This window comes from Microplitis mediator, chromosome 8, assembly GCF_029852145.1.
Source record: "Microplitis mediator isolate UGA2020A chromosome 8, iyMicMedi2.1, whole genome shotgun sequence".
Classification (NCBI taxonomy): Eukaryota; Metazoa; Arthropoda; class Insecta; order Hymenoptera; family Braconidae; genus Microplitis; species Microplitis mediator.
The window spans coordinates 10,666,529-10,688,184 of record NC_079976.1 but is presented as its reverse complement, the minus strand read 5'-3'; the positions used below and the strand labels follow the sequence as shown (position 1 = coordinate 10,688,184).

Here is a 21,656-nt window from a genome sequence, read left to right as displayed (position 1 = left end):
AGTTTGGGTTAAGTTATAATTAGTTTTATTGATTTTTTATTAGGCATTTTCACTGTTTGTCAACAAAGTACCTGTGTCCAGGAGTGCCGGCAGTAATGTCAACACTTTTGGCAAATATAAATGCTTACTATGCACATACAACTGCGTCGTCTGCTGTTTCAGCTAGTGACAGATTCGCTGCTAGTAATTTTGGTGTAAGTATAGAAATTTATATAACTCAATATATATATATAGATACATATAGATTAATATATGTATGTATGTAAGTAAATATGTATGAATGTGTGGGAATAGAGAAGAGTTCCATTTCCATGTTGATGCTAAAAGACAGAGTGAGAAGAGTAAGTTAAGGCGAATGAAGGAAGAAAGGGGAGTGAGAAATGCTGCAATTTCCTTGGAAACAGCTCCATCCGTTACTCAAGAACCCGTTCAGGCTCGTTTCACAATGCAACCTCCCTTCATACCCTGAAAGACCAGGGACTAGGGCTTGTGCACGAATGCCGTAACACTTCAACCCTATCAATTCTAAGGCAACACTCACACACACACACACAATCAGCCCAGCTGACGTACGAAAGTTATTTCGTTTTCATGTCACACACACTCTGAAACCGTTTCTTCAATGCATTTCATTTTAGAATGTGGAAAACCTCAACAGGTGGCTCATCTTAATTTTCTTCACGTCATACATTTTTTTTTTCTTTTAATATCTATAAATATTTATCAACCTAAACGCGAAGGACTATCACCAATTTAATAATTTGTCTCAATTATGAATCCAATCATCATATTTTAATCGATAAAAAATTACATTTTATAACTCATTTTAAGTCTCTGCACGAAGATAATTTTAGTTAAAATATTACCATGCCATTTATTATAAAAATTACACTACTATAAATCAAGTAATCTTGGGCTATGATGGCTTTTTACTCTTGATTTACAAAATTTTACTTTTCTAGTGAGTAAAGATAAAGCTGATTTATTTTTATTTGTGAGACATTTTAAAAATTACCTCTTGCGTCTGTCAAAGTAAACAATTTGTTTAATTCAATTTTTATTTGTAGATTAGTTTGTCCATTGTTGATTTAAAATCAATTGCGTTGTTATAGAGACCACTGAGCTAGAGAAAGAAACGGAGATCATAAGAATTTACATTTTTTACAATAACTGTTATATAAATATTTTCGGTAGTTCGAAAAAATTGATAAATTATTTAAAAATTATTGAGATATTTTTAAAAATTTAATAGCCTCGTCATTAAATTTGAAACAGTTAGCCCTCATTTGACTCACGAGTCGCGCAAGAACATCCTTACACATTTAAGGCCATTCACAAACATTGCCCCCCACTTTTTAAAAATTTTCAATGACTTTCAACTGTCGTATGGGTATCAAAATTTTATCAATTAATTAAAAAAAAATCAAAGCATTAATTGAAAAAAGGACAGCGTAGTCGTAATTTCGCTGCAATATAGTTTTAAAAAAATTACTTACAGTTGATATCAATTGGGAGTTAAACAAAATTTGTTGAATAAATTTCAGTAAAATCTTCATGTCAATTTTGAAATTCGAATTTTCAAGTTTTGTAGGCTAAAATTTATTCAACAAATTTCATTTAACTCCTAATTGATAATAACTGTAAGTAATTTTTTTTTAATTTTGTATCTTAACGAAATTACGACTACGTTGTCCTTTTTTCAATTAAGGTTTTAATTTTTTTTTAATTAATTAATAAAATTTTAATACAATTATGACAGTTGAAGCTCATTGCATATTTTGGAAAGTGTGGGGGGGGGCACTGTCTGAGAATGCCCTTAATTAATTATTTAAACTTATAACCTTTCTGATAAGTTTACGTATAAGAATCTCTCTCTTTAATTATAAGTACTGAATGACTCAGTGCGGGGTTTATCCTCGTTCTGAGGTACTAAACTAGCAAAGGTAAGTGAGTACCTTAACTATCTCACACATGGATGGGCCCTTATTTAGTTAAGGCCATTTTTAATTTAATTAAATAAGGCTACCCATTAAAGTATTTTAAAAAATGATATATCGAGAGGTGGGAGGAAATAAAATTAATACACATATAAATAGTAGGGTATAAAATTACATCTTTTCTGCTTTTAAAAATCTTACTCACTAGTAAAGTAAACTATTTTCAACGAAAAACATTAAAAATTAAAAAGTAAAAATTCGGAATGGCTCGGAATCGCTAAGCATTACAGTGCAATTTTTATTTAAAAAATAATCTCCTTGTAGTTTTAAACTCCTGAAGTTACTTTTGCGTTAGATTATAAATTGATTGGAAGCTTGAGCTTAATCTCAGGTTTGAATCGTGAGCTCGATCATAATTTTCTCACTTATAATAATTTTTTTTTAACTTTTATATAAAATGAAAACGATTGGTCGTGATAAATGAAAAAAAAAAGTACATCAAAGCTAAATGAACAAGCTTTCAAATAATAATATTGGAAATAAGTTAAAAAAAATTTAGTAAAAAGTATCAAGGCTTCAAAATTTATTGACTTTATTTTGATTTGATGAATGAGTAAAAAAATGATTCTTTAAAGAATTTTGTGATGCATAATTTTTTTTTTAGTCGAATTACTGATTTTTATACAAGAATTAATTTATTTACAGAAAGAAAAGTTCGTAAAACTTCTAGACCAGTTACACAATTCACTGCGTATTGATTTATCGTTGTATCGAAACAACTTCCCGGCATCTAGTCAAGAGAAATTGATGGATTTGAAGAGCACCGTAGACCTCTTGACGAGCATAACTTTCTTCCGAATGAAAGTCCAGGAGTTATCGAGCCCGCCGCGCGCGAGTACAGTAGTAAAGGACTGTGTCAAAGCATGTCTGCGTTCAACTTACCAGTTTCTCTTTGAAAACTGCTACGAGCTGTACAACCGGGAGTTTCAAGTCGACCCGAATGAAGCTAAACGTGATCCTGACGACCACGGACCGCGTCTAGACTCACTGGACTTTTGGCACAAACTTATAGCACTAATTGTTTCGGTAATTGAGGAGGATAGAAATAGTTACGCGCCGGTGTTAAATCAATTTCCGCAAGAGCTCAACATCGGTCAACTGTCTGCTGCGACGATGTGGGGGTTATTTGCAGTAGACATGAAGTACGCACTCGAGGAACATGAACAGCATCGTCTCTGCAAGTCTTCGGCCTACATGAACCTACACTTCAGGGTTAAATGGCTCCACGCCAACTACGTTAAGGACGTACCGCCGTACAAGGGTGCAGTCCCTGAATATCCAGCCTGGTTCGAGCCTTTCGTAATGCAGTGGCTCAACGAGAATGATGACGTTTCACTCGAATATCTCCACGGTGCCTTCAATAGAGATCAAAAGGACGGGGTAATTTTTTATTTTACTGACTTTTCACTCTTGGCTCCTTGCACTGAGAAAAAGAAAATTGTTGTTTCAAGTAACTATTTATTGAATCAAGTAAATATGCCATTGGCATATATTAAAAATTACTCTATTCCGTTATAGTCTTCGTTAGACTCTGAAATGATGACTCCGAATTTTTAAAGTTAATCTACTGAAAATTTTATAAATCTACTAAATTTTTTTTATAACCTTTATACTCGAATTTTAGGCAACTAAACGAGTTGATCGTTTCTTATCTCACAAGCTCTTTATTGATTAAAAAAAATAAATTATTGTTACAAATAACTATTTATTGAATCAAGTAAGTATGCCATTGGAATAGTTTATATTAAATAATGGCTAACATTTATGAAATAGTTTTATTTAATACAAGTACTTCAATATACTTATTTTGATAAAATAAATTATTTCAAACAGATGTGTATTTCAATGAAGTGATAGTTTTATTGAACGTTGTTATGTCTGGTGATTGATTTAAATAGAATAGATCGATATCTCTTTAGTAGCGACAAAATATGGTCAATCGGATGGAGGTCCGGACTAACGATATGGAAAATCACGGAAAGAAAAATGAATCTCTTTTCGTTTAATTATTTGTGTGGGTTCATTTGCGAAAAGGTGTTCCACAACCCTTCGAAGAGACTTGTACTGGTTGTTAAGGATTTTATTAAGTTGATAGAATAAGATAGTATATCACTTACTTACCTTTAATCGATCTTCTTCATTTAGAGGCTCGATCCTCTCCTCTGGCTCCGTTGTCTACCCTGCTTCTATGACGAAGTTGGCTTAGAGTAAAGGATAGATGGAGTCTTATACTATTTTTGAGTGAAGAATTTGCTCGTTGGTAAATTTAATCCTTTATTTGATCACAATTAATACACTAATTGTCGTTATTTGATATTTCTTTATACTTATGATTTAATGAACAATTTTATTGGTTCAGCAAAATTTGTTTGTGTCTTTAATTGTTCCAACGAACGCTTAAGCACCGAATTTAATAAATGTAAAAATATAATTCAACAATAATTTATTCAAGATATTACAATACTGCAAAATAATAAAATTTACTAAATCTAGAAATTGTAGATTCGATAGATAGAAAAAATTTCAGCGCAAAACAACCCGGAGGTACGAATTACTTGACCAGTATGACTATTGAACCTCAACCTACCCTTTGCCTCACGTTCTAAGACGGATATATGCAAACGGTATACGTACCTGACGACGGCCGATTCACGCGGGTCAAAGGATACAAAATTACTGATTCTGTTCCACGACTAAGACCTCGAGCTGCAATGCTCGAGTGTTTTTATATTTTTAATTAAATTTTGATGGGGAGTAATTTATTAATGTCATTGGTGGAAAATGACGTTTGATTCCTTTTGTCGGTTGTTCATTGGTCCATCATTATTTGCAATATCTTGGTCAACGCGTAAAGGCAGAAGGAGGTCTGTGTTTGCGCTGCGGTTTCGCAATTTTGAGAAAGAAGTGTCGGCAGTTCTACTTTTTATTTAAATTTGGCAATGAGTAATAATAATAATAATTTTGAAAAAATGTAGGGTGGACATAACAACGTCAATAATATTGATTCAACATAAGTTAACATTTTATTGAGTTGACATCCAAATAATTTAAATAAAATAAATCAAAATTACTATTAAATAGATTTTTTATCAAAACGAGTAATCTTTTATTTTGAATGAAAATTTATTGTTTTTGTTGAAAGTTATTGTTTTTTAAATCTCCGTCAATTTACTTGATTTAAGTCGATTAATCTTTCAGTTAAATAAATTTTTTTTATTAACTTTCATTGAGTTTATTATCTTGCATACCCTGACATTGATATTGAGGACAGGGTAAAAAAAATAAAATGCCGGTAATTGTTCTACATGGGGATCTTTTTCAGATCGGTTGAGTTTTTTTTTCAAGTATCAGGTCTCGAATGCTGGTCTTTGAGTTTATAGTCACGCGCTTTATTAATTGGGCTGCTGAGTCGCAGTATAAATGTGTTACTAAGTTGTTCTTATTAATGAGCTATTAATTTTCATCACGGGAATTTTAAAAATATTTAATTTTATTTTAGTATTTAAATTCATTTTTAGTACCGTGTACTGGGTGTGGTGCATCACTACAGAGAATTGCATTCAAACAGTAGAATTTTCGTTTTGAAATTTTATTAATAAAGTACGTTAATTATATAAAAGAATGAATGAATGAAAGTGAAATTAAATTATTTAAATATTACCAAAGTGATGATTCGCCCCAACGTAAATTTAGAAAAACCAGCGATTGCTGCTTTTAAACTGGTGATCTCGTCTTAACTTTTCGTATCAATTTCGATAATTTTTTTCTGTACTTGAACTTGATTTCCACTTTGATTTATATACAGCAACAAGTGCTGTATCTTCACTCATTTTAAATCATTTTTTAACAGCACTACCATTGTCTTATTCGACGATTAATATTTTATTAAAAATAAGAATATAAAGACAAAAAAAATATTAATTAAATAATAATTGATACAGAAAGTTAACACAAGACCACCAGTTTAAAAGCAGCAATCGCTTGTTCTTTCTAAATTTGCGTTGGGGCGAATCATCACTTTGGTAATATTTAAATAATTTAATTTTACTTTCATTCATTCATTCTTTTATATAATTAACCTACTTTATAAATAAAATTTCAAAACAAAAATTCTACTGTTTGAACTTAGCGCTATGTAAAAATGATCGCTGTAGAGATTTTCAATATGAGAGATATTTTTATGTAGAGATAGAACGATGTAATAATAATATTCTGTTGAGTTGTTGCGATGTAAAAATTTATCTGTAAAGTTGATTCGTGTAGGGAAAAACTTTGTGAGGTTTTATAATGTAGATAAATTCTCTGTAGGGGTGCACCACACCCCCGTGTACTCATAAAAATCTACTAGATCTCTCTATTTTACAAAAATTTCCCTTATTATTTGCAATTTTAACAAATACTATTACAGTAATTAATAAATTTAATTAATCCAAAGGTTTATTTTCTTCGCGCAAATTTCGATTGTTTTTTTAAGTTAATTTTGTTCTTACATTTTATTTCATTATTACCATAAAATTACTATCACATTTTATAAATATTTAAATGTCTACAATTGTATTAAAATCTATGAACTTTTTTTGTAAACTTAAATTTAAAAAATTAATTTTTAAAAATTCCATACCGGAAATTTAAACCAATTGCGTCAGGTTATTATTGAAAATACGAATTTTATTATTAACCAATTTCTAAAATAATAAAATGAAGACTTATATCAACGTAATTATTTATGAAACTGATAAATTTTTAAGTTAACTATACAATAACTTCTTGCAAGTGGATTACTACCACAGTTATCCAAATAAACTTAATTAATTAATTAACTTAAGTATCCATTTAGATTTATAATTTATGAAAATACTAACTTGAAGCAAATAATTTTAAATGCACAAATTTTTTTTCTCAGCAAACTCAAGTCGTAACCTAAAAAAAAATAATTAACGCCATCGTAATTAAAATGGAATATCACATTAATTAGTAATTAAATAAATAAAATAAAATTTAATAATTATAGTTCCAAAAGAGCAGCGAGCACGCCCTTTTCAGTGTATCAGTAGTCGACGTATTTACACAATTGACCCAATGCTTCGACGTCGTATCAAAACTTGAGTGTCCTGATCCTGAAATATGGAAGAGATATATGAAGAGATTCGCTAAGACTATTGTTAAAGTACTGATGTCATATTCGGATATTGTCAAGAGAGAATTCCCAGGTCACCTTAAAGACGAAAGAATTGTAAGCAATTAATAATATTCAATTAATTAAAAATTAATTACATTAAAATTTATTCATTTAAAGGCCTGTATATTAATGAACAACATTCAACAACTGCGAGTACAATTAGAGAAAATGTTTGAATCAATGGGCGGTGACAAGTTAGAAAATGACGCGAAAAATATTCTTAATGAGTTACAGCAACAATTAAATGGTGCTCTTGATGAGCTCGCGATGTTATTCGCCAAGAGTTTAGAACCGAGAATAACTGTTTCCGTCCGAGAACTCGGGGATCTTCTATTGGCGATAAAAGGAGGCGGGCAAGTTAATTTGACGCAGCCGGCACAGCGCAATGCGGTTGCTGTCGAGGCTGATGATGTTCTAACACCGCTAATGGATCTACTGGACGGTAGTTTAACACTTTACGCTCAATCTTGTGAGAAAACTGTACTCAAACGATTACTTAAAGAATTGTGGAAAATTGTTATGAGGATTCTTGAAAAAACTGTTGTCTTGCCGCCTATGACTGACAAAAGTGTAAGTTATTATTTATTCCATTATTTACGTACATTTGAAAGATATACTTTTTGGATTAATTCAAAATAATTATTAAAGCTAACACCCATGTTTGTAATAAATTTTTCATTTTAATTTATGACAAAAAAAAATTATGAGACTTAGATAAAAATAACTATAACTTTGTTAATTTTTAACTAAATCTTATAAGAAATTATCGTAAAACAAATGTTCTCGGACCGAATAGATATAAAAAAGTTTAATTTCCCAAAAAAAATATGAATTTTAATAAATAAAATTCAAAATTTACCATCGGAAATTTTAAAGTTATAAAAAAAAGACCTTTTTTGTAAGGCTTTAAATTATCTACAAAAAATTTATCTTCTGATTTTTTATAAAAGTAAACAATTACTGAGATATTGTTATATAAAATTTCCTAAATTCTATAATGCATAATGAGAATGTGATATTATTTGGATATGTTATGTAATACTTTAAATGTTGAACATCAAAATAATTTTCTTAAAATAAAAAAAAAAATTTTGTAGATGATGTTCAAGAATTTGACCGACAATGCGAAGAATCTTGCGGCAAATGCCAAGATCGAAGATATGTCTCGAATATTCAAAAATCACATGGCTGGAAAACCAGACGTCAAGAATGCTTTGAGTGGAGTAATGGTAACTCTCGAGAATCTTTCCATACAAAACTTATAATAGCTTTTCTTTAAAGTTCACACTTGGAAAGTCCACTAAAAAAAAACTTTTATATTTTCAGGACATATCAAAAGAAGTAGAAAAGAACTTGTCGCCGAAGCAATGCGCCGTTTTGGACGTCGCACTGGACACAATAAAGCAGTACTTCCATGCGGGAGGTAACGGCCTGAAGAAAAACTTTTTGGAAAAATCGGCTGAGCTACAGAGCCTCAGATACGCTCTCAGTTTATACACGCAGACAACGGATACACTTATCAAAACATTCGTCACCACTCAACAAAACCAGAGTAAGTATTCTCTATTTAAATTTAAAAATAATAAAAATTTAAAAAAAATAAAGATGTTGACAAATACTTAAACCCGCGGTCGGGATTTATCATAAATGTTCTGTAAAATGCGTAAATAATTATCGCGTATAAAAAACAGTGCCTCTGAATGATGCAACAGCCCTACGTCAACGTCAACGTTCCATGAGCAGTGATAGGGGTGATGATGGTGATGACGAAGGAATGGAAGGCTTAGAAGAGCCCCTTCGTCAAAGTAAACCGCCGCCTCTTAGACATGAAACTCGACAAGGTACCAGAGACAACAATCTGCTGAAAAAAAAAAAACAAAAAAAAAAGAAAAATTAAAAAATAAACATTGAGACCTTTTTATATCTGACTAGATCTATATTATTTTATTACTGCACACCTCAAATACTTACTCAGCTTACATCTACTTTTATAACTCACAGTATAAACATGCCCAAGTAAAAATTACTATATGTAATTATGACTTCAATATTATAACAATGTATATACTTTTACACATTAATTTTTAAAGGTTTACTTTATATATAATTTTATAGGCTGTCATAAATGAGTACATATAACTATATATAATCAGTATTTGTTTTACTGAACCATATACATATATAGTATAATTATATAGTTATGTAGAAATCTATAAATAGTCTGTAAAGTTATATATATATATATATATATATATATATATATATATATATATATATATATCAGAGTGGCTCGAAAAAACCAACTATTTTTTTTTTCGAGTCTCAAATGATAATTTGTTGATTTAACGTTTTAAGAACCTTATTGGCAGGGTGTGGAGTATAGGGTGGGGACAATCGAATCGATTGTAGCGCCTGCAGTGGACGAAATACGCGTTAAATCGCACTTGTCTTGTGAATAGTTAAATGAAAGCAATGTTAAAAAATAAGGACAAGTAGTTGTTGTGTTGTTAATTGCAAAAATACTGACAGAAATAGTAATTGCAAGTTTTATACATTTCCATCCATGATATTCATATTTGGCTAAAAATTATTACGGGGAATTTTTTAAATTACAAATTTTTAACCCAAAGTATTTTTAATTGTTGAGTTTTAAAATTTAAAATTACGAATAATTTAAATCACTTCAATTTCTTTACTTAATGCAAATTAATAATTTTAACTTTGAAAAAATTATGATTATAATTATTTTAACTCATTTGTTATTATGACTATTATTGTTGTTATTATTATTATTACAAGCTAACCTTATGTCGTTCAAAATATTATTTATTTTGTATTTATTAAAATTTTTTATACTTATTTTTTTCAGTACAATCTACTCTATATTTTTCCACCTTTCAAATGTGGTATCACACATATATTTCGCAATCTTTAAAAATTTTAATTATTTATTTATAAAAACTTTCCGTATTCTCTCTGTGCTTTTTGAGGATGATTTAATGCGGTCGACAGATGTCGTTTTCGTCGCGCACCTTGCCAATTCAAAAATCAGCCTGATAAAAGTTTTTGAGGTATCACTCAAGAATTTCGAAAATTCCAAAAACGATTAAAATTCGGTTTTTTTTTTTCTTCAAATTTTTTCTTTCTCGTGGCAGAGATGATTTCTGCCTGTAAAATCAATACCATGCTGAAAATTTTAGCTCAGAATATAGATTTTTAAACGTCAGTCAAGAATTTCGAATATTAGTTTATAATATGTAACTAATACTTTGAATTAATTTTTTTTTATATTATTCAATTATCATCATTACACGAAAATAAAACTTTACCTAACTGAAAAAATCCTGGACCGCCTTAAACAATAAAATTGGGTAAGATTCGAATAACAAAATATCTAGAAATTGAATTTGAAAAGGAAATGTGTGTAAATAACTAATTTTTTCTGTGTATCGGATTCTATTTTTCTTCATCAACATACAAATTGATAGAGAAAAAATCGACAAGCCTTAAGAGGGATGCGCACTTTTCTCTCTATTACACTCAAGTCCTCGAACGGTACTATCTTTGTTGCAATTGTGCAGTAAATGGAAACATTGGCCGAGTTTTTCTCTTAAACAATCGAATATTATCAAACAATTAAGACGCACTTCGCTAGATTAGACAGTAGTGCATCAATGCGCTGTCTGTATTTTGTATTCAAAAATTTTGTTTCCGAAAAAAACTCAGTCAAAAATATCTAATAATCCCTGTTTATTAATTTTTAAGCATCGCTCGAAAACGTTTCAAAGCCAGTACTCGGAAACATTATAAATTCTTGAGCGACGTTTAAGTACTTGAATTTTGAACTGAAATTTTCAAAATATTTATGATTTTATAGATAGAAAATATTTCTGACACAAGAACGAAAACATTTGAAAATAAAAATTGGAATTTCAATCATTGTTGGAATTTTCGAAATTCGTACGCGACCCCTTAAAAATATTTTATTGAGCTGATTTTTGAAGAGGGTTTTTAAAACATGCTACACATACAAATTTTTAAATAAGACTTTAAAAAAAGAATAGTCGATTTTTTTTGGCCACCCTAATATATATAATAATGTCGAGATAAATATCAATCTATAATGTTAGCAATTTATACACTAAAACTAGATCCATACCACGAGTTTGAGGTGTGCATTTTTGATAATTTTTTTTTATGATTTTACATTGTATCAATTGAGACGTTTAGTTTTTTTTTTATTCACGTAATAAATTGATTGAATAATTAATGGATTATTTACTTATTATTAGAAACTTCAAACATATGAATAAAGCATGAGTAATTAAATAAAAAATGTCTCGATTGTTAATCATCGCCGCTGAAGCTGTAAATGCTGTTGTTACTGCTAGAGAAATGGAAAAAAAGCTTCGCCGCCAAAGCAAATCATTAATCATACGACTTTAAATCGATAAAAGTATTTTTTCATACGGAAACGTACAATAATAATGAAATATTACTTGTAGGTTATCTGAACTAGAAGTAGCAGTAGTGTGTAAGATAAATTACTTTTAGGTTATAGATTATTTGTGGCTATATGATTATTAATGTACATATGACGATTACTGAGGTGTGATTATTTTTTCAGACACACTAGACAGTGGATCAGTGGGTGTATTGAGTCTCCAGGTGGATCTATTTACTCATCCCGGTACTGGAGAACAGAAAATCACCGTCAAAGGTTTTAAAAATAATTTAATTATTTATTTTTTTTTGGTTTATTACAATCAAGATATTGGTTAAGATATAGATCAGGGCTCCATATTTTTTCAAAGTTTTAAAATTTAAATAACCGTAAATTTGTAAATTAAATGAATCCGTTTAATCCGTTAAATTTTACGGCGGATTATTTTAAGGAATTAAAATTAAAACTAAAGACTTAAACCTTGTACCCTTGGTTTAAAAAATAGTGTCGATAAACTTTAGTATTTTAAATTTTACATGACAAATAATTATAAATTTATAAATAATATAATTATTTATTGCTGTAATATAGACGGTGACATTTGAAAGGTCAATCTAAAGTTTGCTAAAATTGATAACAAACTGAACAATTTAAATTGATAAACTTAAGTTATTTTATCACTGTATAGTATTATAGTAATATAAAACTCCGAAACATATAAGTAGATGCAAGCAATATGTTACTATGCATCTCCAGTTACTGCCGGACTAGCGCATTAAAGCTCGCTACAGTGTTTTGACTCGGGTCGTACTAACCCTATCCAAAAGTTCCCACAGGATCTATTCAAATGGATTAAAAACCGCATAAAATCCAATGGTATTGGTCTATACAAGTCTATTGGATTCTATGCGGTTTTTGACCCATTTGAATGGATTCTATGGGAACTTTTGGATATGGAATACCAAGGTACACAGAAAGAACAAGATGGTTCTGGCTACCATCCCGGATTATACTCAGTTACATCTGAAGTAGAAAAAAGTTTCAGATAATACCCAGTATAATCTAAATTGTACACAGTTCTATCTCGGATGTAACGGAGTTAAATCTGAGATACAACTGAGTCTAATCCAGATGTATGTGGTTACCATCTAGGATTGCAGCCAATATAATCTAGCGCTGTATAATCAGATATAACTGAATTAAATCTGAGATAGAACTGAGTACAATCTAGATTATACTGAATACTATCTGAAATTTTTTTTCACCCCAGATGTAACTGAGTATCATCCGGGATGATAGCCAGTACTATCTCGTTCTTTCCGTGTAGTCTAAGGCTGAGTACGCCAACATTAGCTATACTGATGAGTCCGTTGGCGTACTTGGGACGAACTTATCATCTTTCATAACCGCAAATAACTCATAGGTAATTGGACTCAATATTGTTGTTATTATTTAATGCTTATTAACAATTATTGTACAGCGTTTAGCCCTTTGCAGGACTTTATCAAGTACTGAAAGACAAAAGTAAAATAATTTATGAAATATATAAGATACTATAAATAATTTGTAAAAACTTAATTAGATGATTAATAAATTCATACCAATTCAACTTTACAATAAAATTCAAATTCAAATTGCTAGTCATTTACCTCAATTGGTTAAACATTAAATGTCAGAACTATAATTAAATAACTGAGACATGAAATGACACAATATGTCTTTCTCAGTTCATAAATAAACATTCTTAATACACATAAACAATTATAAATTCCTAGTTATAAGTCACAAAATTATTAAAAACGGTTGACAACTAACGTCTCAATTAACAGCTGATCACATTTATAATTCACAGTAGTATTATTTAATATGGATCTATCTCATGCTAGCTTAAATTTTGCGTGTCTGATCTCATATTAATAGTATCATTAGACTTAATAAAACACATCTCACTGATGTTGCGTTTTTCCCAGTGTTTTTCATTATCCAGTACAGTAACTTTATCAAATAGAAACTGATGTCCAGTATTCAGATGATGTAAAAATAAAGCTGCATTGCTCACTGGTGGATCCCTGTTTGCTAATTGCTCTTGTCTCAATAGATTTATGTTTTTACAGTCATATTTATGCTGTGATATTCTTTTATGTAGGTGTTGTTTGATTTGACCAAACCAATTACCTATGAGTTGTTTGCGGATATCAAAGAATAAACATGAACCAACATAATTTAAATCTTTCATAACATTTATCACACTTTACACATATGACTTAAATCTTGATAGTTTACTTAACAATAAATTCATCCATTAACATTCAGTGTTACATTGTGCGATGACAATTTAAAACTTTGAAATAGAATATAATAAAAATAAAAATAAATCTAGATAAAAATATTAACAAATCGCATCAATTACGAGGTTTAATTATGTTGACTTCATACGCAATGCAATTTGTTATCTAATAATTAAAAAAGTATCATCAATTTGCCGTTACATGCTGATGGAATTTATCTAGCGCTATGTACTATAGTAAATAATTGCTTATTAAATATCTGCGGAGTCCTACTTTTATATAATTACCAAATTATTAACTTGTTAATCAATAATGTATGCACTAATATTAATTATTATTAATAGTAATCGACGCAAGCGATTTGAAGTGGACTGAAGCGTCATTCAAACCATTCGTTGAAGTTAATTTAATAGGACCTAATTTAGCCGAAAAGAAGCGAAAACACGCTACTAAATCAAAGAGTGGTCTGTCGCCGAAATTCCAGGAGACTTTCGACTTGTAAGTTGTAACTTAACTCAATAAATACATTAATTAATCAACTAATTATTAAAAATAAATTACAGTATGATTGGAAACGATCAGCAGCTGCTTGATTACCTAGAGCTCCATGTCTGCGTAAAAGACTACTGCTTTTTCGCCCGCGACAATCGTCTAGTCGGTGTGGCCATAATCCAATTAAAGGACATCGCCGAAGAGGCTTCACGTCCTTACAAACTATCACTAGGTAAAAGAATACAAATGGACGAAACCGGTTGGACGATACTCCGAATTCTGTCGCAGCGAAACAACGACGAGGTTGCCAAGGAATTTGTTAAACTGAAAAGTGACATCCGGCAGGAAAACCCACTACCCAATCCCACTTGAATAAATATTAATAAATATAATTAACTAAATACCAAGTTCTTGAGCTTTGAAAGAGCTCCAGATCCATAACCTGTAACCCAGATAAGGTTATAACGCTTCGAGCTACCAAAGTAACAACAACAATAATAATAATAATGTTAATAATCATAACAACAGAAAGATTATTTAGACTTGAAGACATAAAAAGTCTTCGCAGAACTGAATAAATTTCGATCGCACAATCATAATATCAATAAAATGGCGTCGTTTGGATTTATTAAGATGGCGATCACATCGATTTATTATTTAAAAAAAAAAAACCTAAAAGACTACGCAATAAATTCGGTGTATACCGAATTAAAAAAATAATAATAATAAATAATAACCTTTAATGTTATAAAAAAAAAACAATAAACGTTCGATCGTAATTAAATATATAAAGATAAATAATAAATGAGAACAGGATTACGACTGTAGATATAATTGCGAATTGTTGGATAATTTTTTTCTAATCAATTAAAAAAAAAAAAATAAATAAATGTTTTAAATAAACATTTGCGCACGACCAAATAAGGCGCGTCCTGACGTCATTCATGACGTGCCGATAGATTTATAATAGGCCCTGTTAACTTCTTAACCTCAAGACAGAGAATACTCCTTCAAGACACCGAGTACAGAATTTGAAAACAATAAAATTGAATTAAAATTTGTGTGAGGTTTAAGATTTAACAACTCGAATGTATTTAAATAAAATAGGTTTAATCGTTGGCTCTCATTTTTTCCATCGTTTTTAATCCAAGACTAAATTCGACATGAGATAAATATTATAAATCATCTTATAAGTTTCTACAATGTAGTTAACGTCTAGATAATTATTATTATACATAATAAATATTAAATATTCGCCAAGCTTATTCAGATGCTGATAATTATAACAACTGAATGAGTTATTTATTAATCGAGATATTTATTATTGATAATTAACTATTACATTAATATAAATAATATAGGAGCGATGTTTCGATACAAACGCAGTCTCGCTCATAATTAAAGTGTCTATTTTCTCTGCAGCCTAATAAAAAAATATATATTATTATCGTAATCGTAACTTCAATGTAGCCGCCATTTTGTTAATGCCCAAAGCTGATTCGTTAATCGGCTAGTTGACAAACAGTTGGCTAGATGGCGTCCTAACTGAGATCTGTAATAAATAGTTATAACTAAAAATACTTAAATAATTAAGGCAATCGCCTAGCAAAGCCCGATATTGTTATTTAAATTATTTTTCCTTCGCTTCTCTTGTAAGCTTAATGAAAAAAAAAAAAAAAGAAAAAAAAATATATCTCGTATATTCTGTGATAATTACTCTTAAATAATATTAACACTACACGTATCACAATCCTATTTAAACAGATATGGAATATATATTGAAAGAAATAATATAAATAAATATATAATTAATTGATTAATTAATTAAATACTTCCCGTGCCGCGAAAATAACACAAGGGAACATAATATACAAATAAACACTTCCTGCAAATTGGTTATATTTTATCTTATGTTTGAACGTGAGAGTGGTTCTGAGTCCCGAGTTCGAGTCCCCGAGCCGTTAAACGGCAGGAATTTGAATTATAAAAAAAAAAAAAAAATAGGATTGAACAGACTGTTGACCAAGTTTTAAACTTAAAAATTTAATTATATTTAAATTTAAATTAACACAATTGTTGACAATACTTATCGCTTGAAATATGACATTAGAGTAAGAATGAGTTTTATTTAATCGTATAATTAGTAAAAAAAAAATTTAATTTCAAACTTCTTATAGAGAATGTTGTAACCGCCTGAGAAAAAATACTCAGATATGATCACATAAGATCAGATATAAATTCATACATAATGATGCATAAAACTGAAATCTGATCCGACATGAATAAATGTGACCACGCATCATAGCCCCACCTAATATCATGTATGGTCACATTAAGCTATAGTAGCTTCAAATATGATCATATATTATATCAGTTATAATTCACCATAATGTCCGATATGATCACACATAACTTTAAAATATTGAAATATGCATGTGATCATATATAATCACGTATGATCATATATATTCAAGTCTAATAATACATGAGTATACAAATTTCTAAGCAATGGTTATCATAATATTAACTATATATGAGAAAATATGATCATATTTGATCACGTATTAAGACTCAGATTTGATCATATATAATCATGGCTATTTATGTATGATCAAATAGGACTTTTTTCAAAATTTGATCATATCACAGTATTCAGGCATAGTAATATATATGTTCATATATGGATATATGATTATATATGATCTGATTATACCTGTTTCATAACGTAGTCAAATCTGAGTATTTATACATGATAATATGACCACAGAGGGAAATTCGATCAAACCTGAGCATTGATATGTGATCATTCATGAATATTTTTACTTAGGAGGCATTATTTTAAGCTAATATTTAAAATACTATGTATATGTACACACTTATCTAAAAAATTGAAGAAACAAAAAACTTTTTAAATTTTTTAGTGATTTTTGGAAGGCTGTATTTTCGTGAAAAATGGTCTACTCTAAAAATTAAAAAAAGCAAATTGAAGCTTGAAATCTCTAGTTTGAAGATCTTCTAGCAAATTTTTTTTGAGCCCAAGTTATTGTGTAAACACAAGAAATAGATCGAGACAAAAATTTTCTAAATTTTTTGGATTTGATTAATAGGGCTACGGGCCCGGGAAAATTTTTTTCAAGAAAATCAATGCATAGCTCGGTTAGGAACTTTATTCAGCTACAATTTGCTTTTTCGTTGTCTCTGTACAACAATTTGTAGCTGAGATATCGGTCTTCAAATAAGGATGGATCCTTTTGTCTTTGATTATCGATATCTCAGCAACTAATGGTTGCACAGTAATTTTGAGGGCAACAGTAGAAACTCAAATAAATTCGCCGCAAACCTAATTTTCGATTTAAAAAAAATAGAAATTTCATCCCTAATATCGATTTGAAACACATACGAAAAATGACTTCTTATGGTTTTTTAGTCGATCAACCGCTACTGTACAAATATTGATGAAGAGGTTGACATTGCCAGTTGATTTTACAGCTTAATGTACCTTCAAAAGCTCTGTAAATTTTCAAATCGATCCATTGAATCGTTCGCCTGGACCGATTGATGAAAATTTCACAAAACAATTAAAGGAACAAGCTTTGTCTCTAAATTTGTAATCATCATCAAAATAAAAAAATGATTTTTTTCGACTATTCTTACAGTTTTGAGTTACTTTCTCAGCTAATGTAAGGTAAAGAGAAAAAAAAAATTTCATTATAAAAAAAAATTTGGGCTTATTTTCTTCAAAATTTCACGAAGAAAAAAAGTCCTGAATTTTTATTTTTGGAAATTTTTTTTTTTTCTTTACCTTACATTAGCTGAGAAAGTAACCCAAAAATGAAAAAAAAGTCGAAAAAAAATCGTGTGACCTTGACAAGTCAGTTATAAAGCCCAACCTCTCCGCTTCGCATTCGGGGCGTGCAAAATCATTATTTTATTTTGATGATGATTACACAATTTAGGAACAAAGCTTGTTCCTTTGGTTGTTTGACAGTTGATTGACTAAAAGACCATTAAAAGTCATTTTTTGGACGTTTTTTAAATGGATATCAAGCATGGAAAAAAAAAGTTTTTCTGCCCTCTGGCCGGAAATAGTATAATACATACCTAGGCCAGTAAAATACGAAAAGTCTCAGACCAAATGTTCGTCAGCCTCGGCCAACAATTACATGTGATCTGAGATTTTTCTTCTTTTACTGGCCTAGGTATGTAATATACTATTTTAAAATTGAAAATCAGGCTTGCGGTGAATTTATTTGAGTTTCTACTGATGTCCTTAAAATTACTGTGCAACCATTAGTTGCTGAGATATCGATAATCGAAGACAAAAGGATCCATCCTCATTTGAAGGCCGATATATCAGCAATAAATTGTTGTACAGAGACAACGAAAAAGCAAATTGTAGCTGAATAAAGTTCCTAACCGAGCTACGCATTGATTTTCTTGAAAAAAAATTTCCTGGGCCCGTAGCCCTATTAAACAAATCCAAAAAATTTAGAAAATTTTTGTCTCGAGCTATTTCTTGTGTTTACACAATAACTAGGGCTCAAAAAAAAAATTTGCTAGAAGATCTTCAAACTAGAGATTTCAAGTTTCAATTTGCTTTTTTTAATTTTTAGATTCGACTATTTTTCACGAAGATACAGCCTTCCAAAAATCACTAAAAAATTTAAAAAGTTTTTTGCTCCTTCAATTTTTTAGACAAGTGTATATAATTGAAACACGCACACGTAACACAAATATATGTATATATCGCATACATTTCATAACATGCGGAATTGTCGAGATATGAATGATTACCACTATTTTTTTTAAATCTATTAACTAACTTTTGTCTTTCACGTTCACTTAATAAATTAATTAATTAATCCATTTATTAAAAACTTTTATTATATTTTATAATTAATTTATCTATTGATTAAGTCCCGCGTGTATCGAAACATCGGACCGTAGGGAATTGAATGGCGATTACGTTATAATTTGAAAATAAAAAAAAAAAATATTAATAAAAACATAAATATAACAAAAAATGGTTAATTGACTGAATGTTAAATGTGTTATTAAATATTTTCATCTCATTAAAATTACATGAGCTAGTTATCACACGTACCAAAGAAATAATTATAATAATAAATAATGATTATTAACGTTAATTGACGAGTAAGTGATAAGTGTAAATTTATTAATAACTTGGAATATCGTGGAATTTTTGAAATAAATAATAATGATATATATAATAATGATTAAATAAATAAATAATAATATATCATTAATTTTTGATCACTGTGTTCCATATCAATAGGTATTCTATTAACGAGTTAAGTTATTCAGTTTTCATTTTTTAATTAACGATAGAAGTGTAACTCGTTAATGGGAATATCTAAAAGCCTCGAAATCCAAGTTTGGATTTAAAGAAAAGTATATATGTATAATATTCATATATATATATATAAATTATAATCCTGGTTGTTATCAATGGAATTAAAATTTGTCCCGTTAATTGTACAATAAAATTTTTATTCCGAATATAAATATATAAATATAAATAAATAAACAAATAAATATAAATATATGAGTGGTGAGATTTTAATCGAAGCTAGTGCTTATTTATTAATAAAAATTGTCTAGTTAATGAAAGTGCTGGCTGGTTAAAATTTAACTGCTGTAAATTATATATATATATATATATATATATATATATATATATATATATATATATATATATATATATATATATATATATATATATATATATATATATATATATATATATATATATATATATATATATATATATCATGTCATTTCACCGGAAAATATTAATAATAATAATGTTTTAATAATAAAAAATGAATAATGAATTAATAAGGAGCCACGGCGTTGATCGAGTTTAAAACTATTGCGAATTTGGCTTTCGGCAACACACGCACGTGTAATATATTAATACATTTTGAATCACATTTTAAATTTAAAGGTAAAACAATATTGCACATACGATTGCACACATTATACATGCTATCATAACGAATAATAATAATAATAATATTGATGATAATAATAATATGATAATGGTGAATTTTAAATAACGCTGTGGTCGACTCGCTATTGTCCGCGCTCTAGAACAAATTACAGTGACATTTGTAAAAAGATTAAAATATACTCTGAAAGTCTAATTTACTGTCATTCATTTTTCCTGATCCTTTTCTGTTATTATTCAATTTTTATTCATCAATACTTTTATAAATGGTACGTACTTTTAGACGTAGATATAAGTAATGACACATCTATTAAGGCCTACTCTAAACGCAGTCTGAAATTTATCAATAATATCATTGCTAGTTAAGTATTCTATAATTTGATTATAAACGAATCTTTCTAAAGATTAAGATACTGTACATAATAAAGAAATTGGTCTGTAATCTGAATTATTAACAGGACTACGTACTTCTGATAAAGGCAATATATAACATCGCTTTCAAACTGCTCGAAATGTATCCGAAGCCAAAGAGCTATTGAACAGGTTGGTAATAGAGCACAAAAAACAAGGTAAAAGAATCTTGTACATTTTTATTTCAAAAACATCAGGTTCCATCAAACTAGAAGTAATCCTCATAATTGCCCCTTTGATGTCAACCATAGCTATTTTTTTCAATGAAAAATTTTAATATTTCACTTGGACATCCTCTTGAAAATAGTCAAGAGAACTTCCTAAGACCTTAAAACGTCGATATTCGTTCCAAACTCGATTTCCGAAAATCGAATCAAAACCAGTAACTTGCCTTTTTTTTTTAATTTTAAATTTTCTTAGTGGGAAGTTAGAAAAGTTAATTTGCCGCTCAGTACCATTAGTCGCTCACTTTAACTGTTTAATGGGTTTTTTATAATTTTTAGAAAAAAAATTTTTTATCGATAAGTAATTATTTGTGAATCTAAATGTATTAAAATTAATTATTAACATTATTTTTCAAACTAAAATTTTATTCTAATACTTAAAACTACAAAAAATAACGGTATTAAAAAAATATGGTTTTTCATTTTATTTAATTATTTATATTGAGTGATTTAATCTCACTCTAATGGAAAGTGGGCGGGTATGGGGGCTTTTACCTCACTACAGAAATTGGTTTCCCGAAAAATCCAGCCGATTGATAATATTGACATTTCTTCGATTTTTTCGATCAGAAACAGACTGAGAAAATCCATTTGTTAATAAAATTAATTAACAAAAACAAGAAAAGTTAATATGACGATACCTAGGAAAT

General features: G+C 29.2%; 1 protein-coding gene across 13 annotated transcripts in view; it reads left to right on the top strand.

Moving 5' to 3' along the window:
* Positions 1-20,567, top strand: part of LOC130673438 (protein unc-13 homolog B-like) — a 167,007-nt gene extending 146,440 nt beyond the window's left edge. For 9 of the 13 annotated variants that reach the window (XM_057478453.1, XM_057478454.1, XM_057478452.1 and 6 more), the window contains 10 exons: positions 44-194; positions 2,643-3,377; positions 7,009-7,230; positions 7,294-7,746; positions 8,274-8,405; positions 8,503-8,728; positions 8,868-9,017; positions 11,804-11,896; positions 14,253-14,406; positions 14,472-20,567. In XM_057478453.1, coding sequence (XP_057334436.1) covers positions 44-194; positions 2,643-3,377; positions 7,009-7,230; positions 7,294-7,746; positions 8,274-8,405; positions 8,503-8,728; positions 8,868-9,017; positions 11,804-11,896; positions 14,253-14,406; positions 14,472-14,772 — 2,617 coding nt within the window. In that variant the 3' untranslated portion in view covers positions 14,773-20,567. The remainder of the gene's footprint in view (positions 1-43; positions 195-2,642; positions 3,378-7,008; positions 7,231-7,293; positions 7,747-8,273; positions 8,406-8,502; positions 8,729-8,867; positions 9,018-11,803; positions 11,897-14,252; positions 14,407-14,471) is intronic. The other 4 variants (XM_057478456.1, XM_057478449.1, XM_057478450.1 and 1 more) reach the window with 1 other exon arrangement.
* Positions 20,568-21,656: the final 1,089 nt, after the last annotated feature.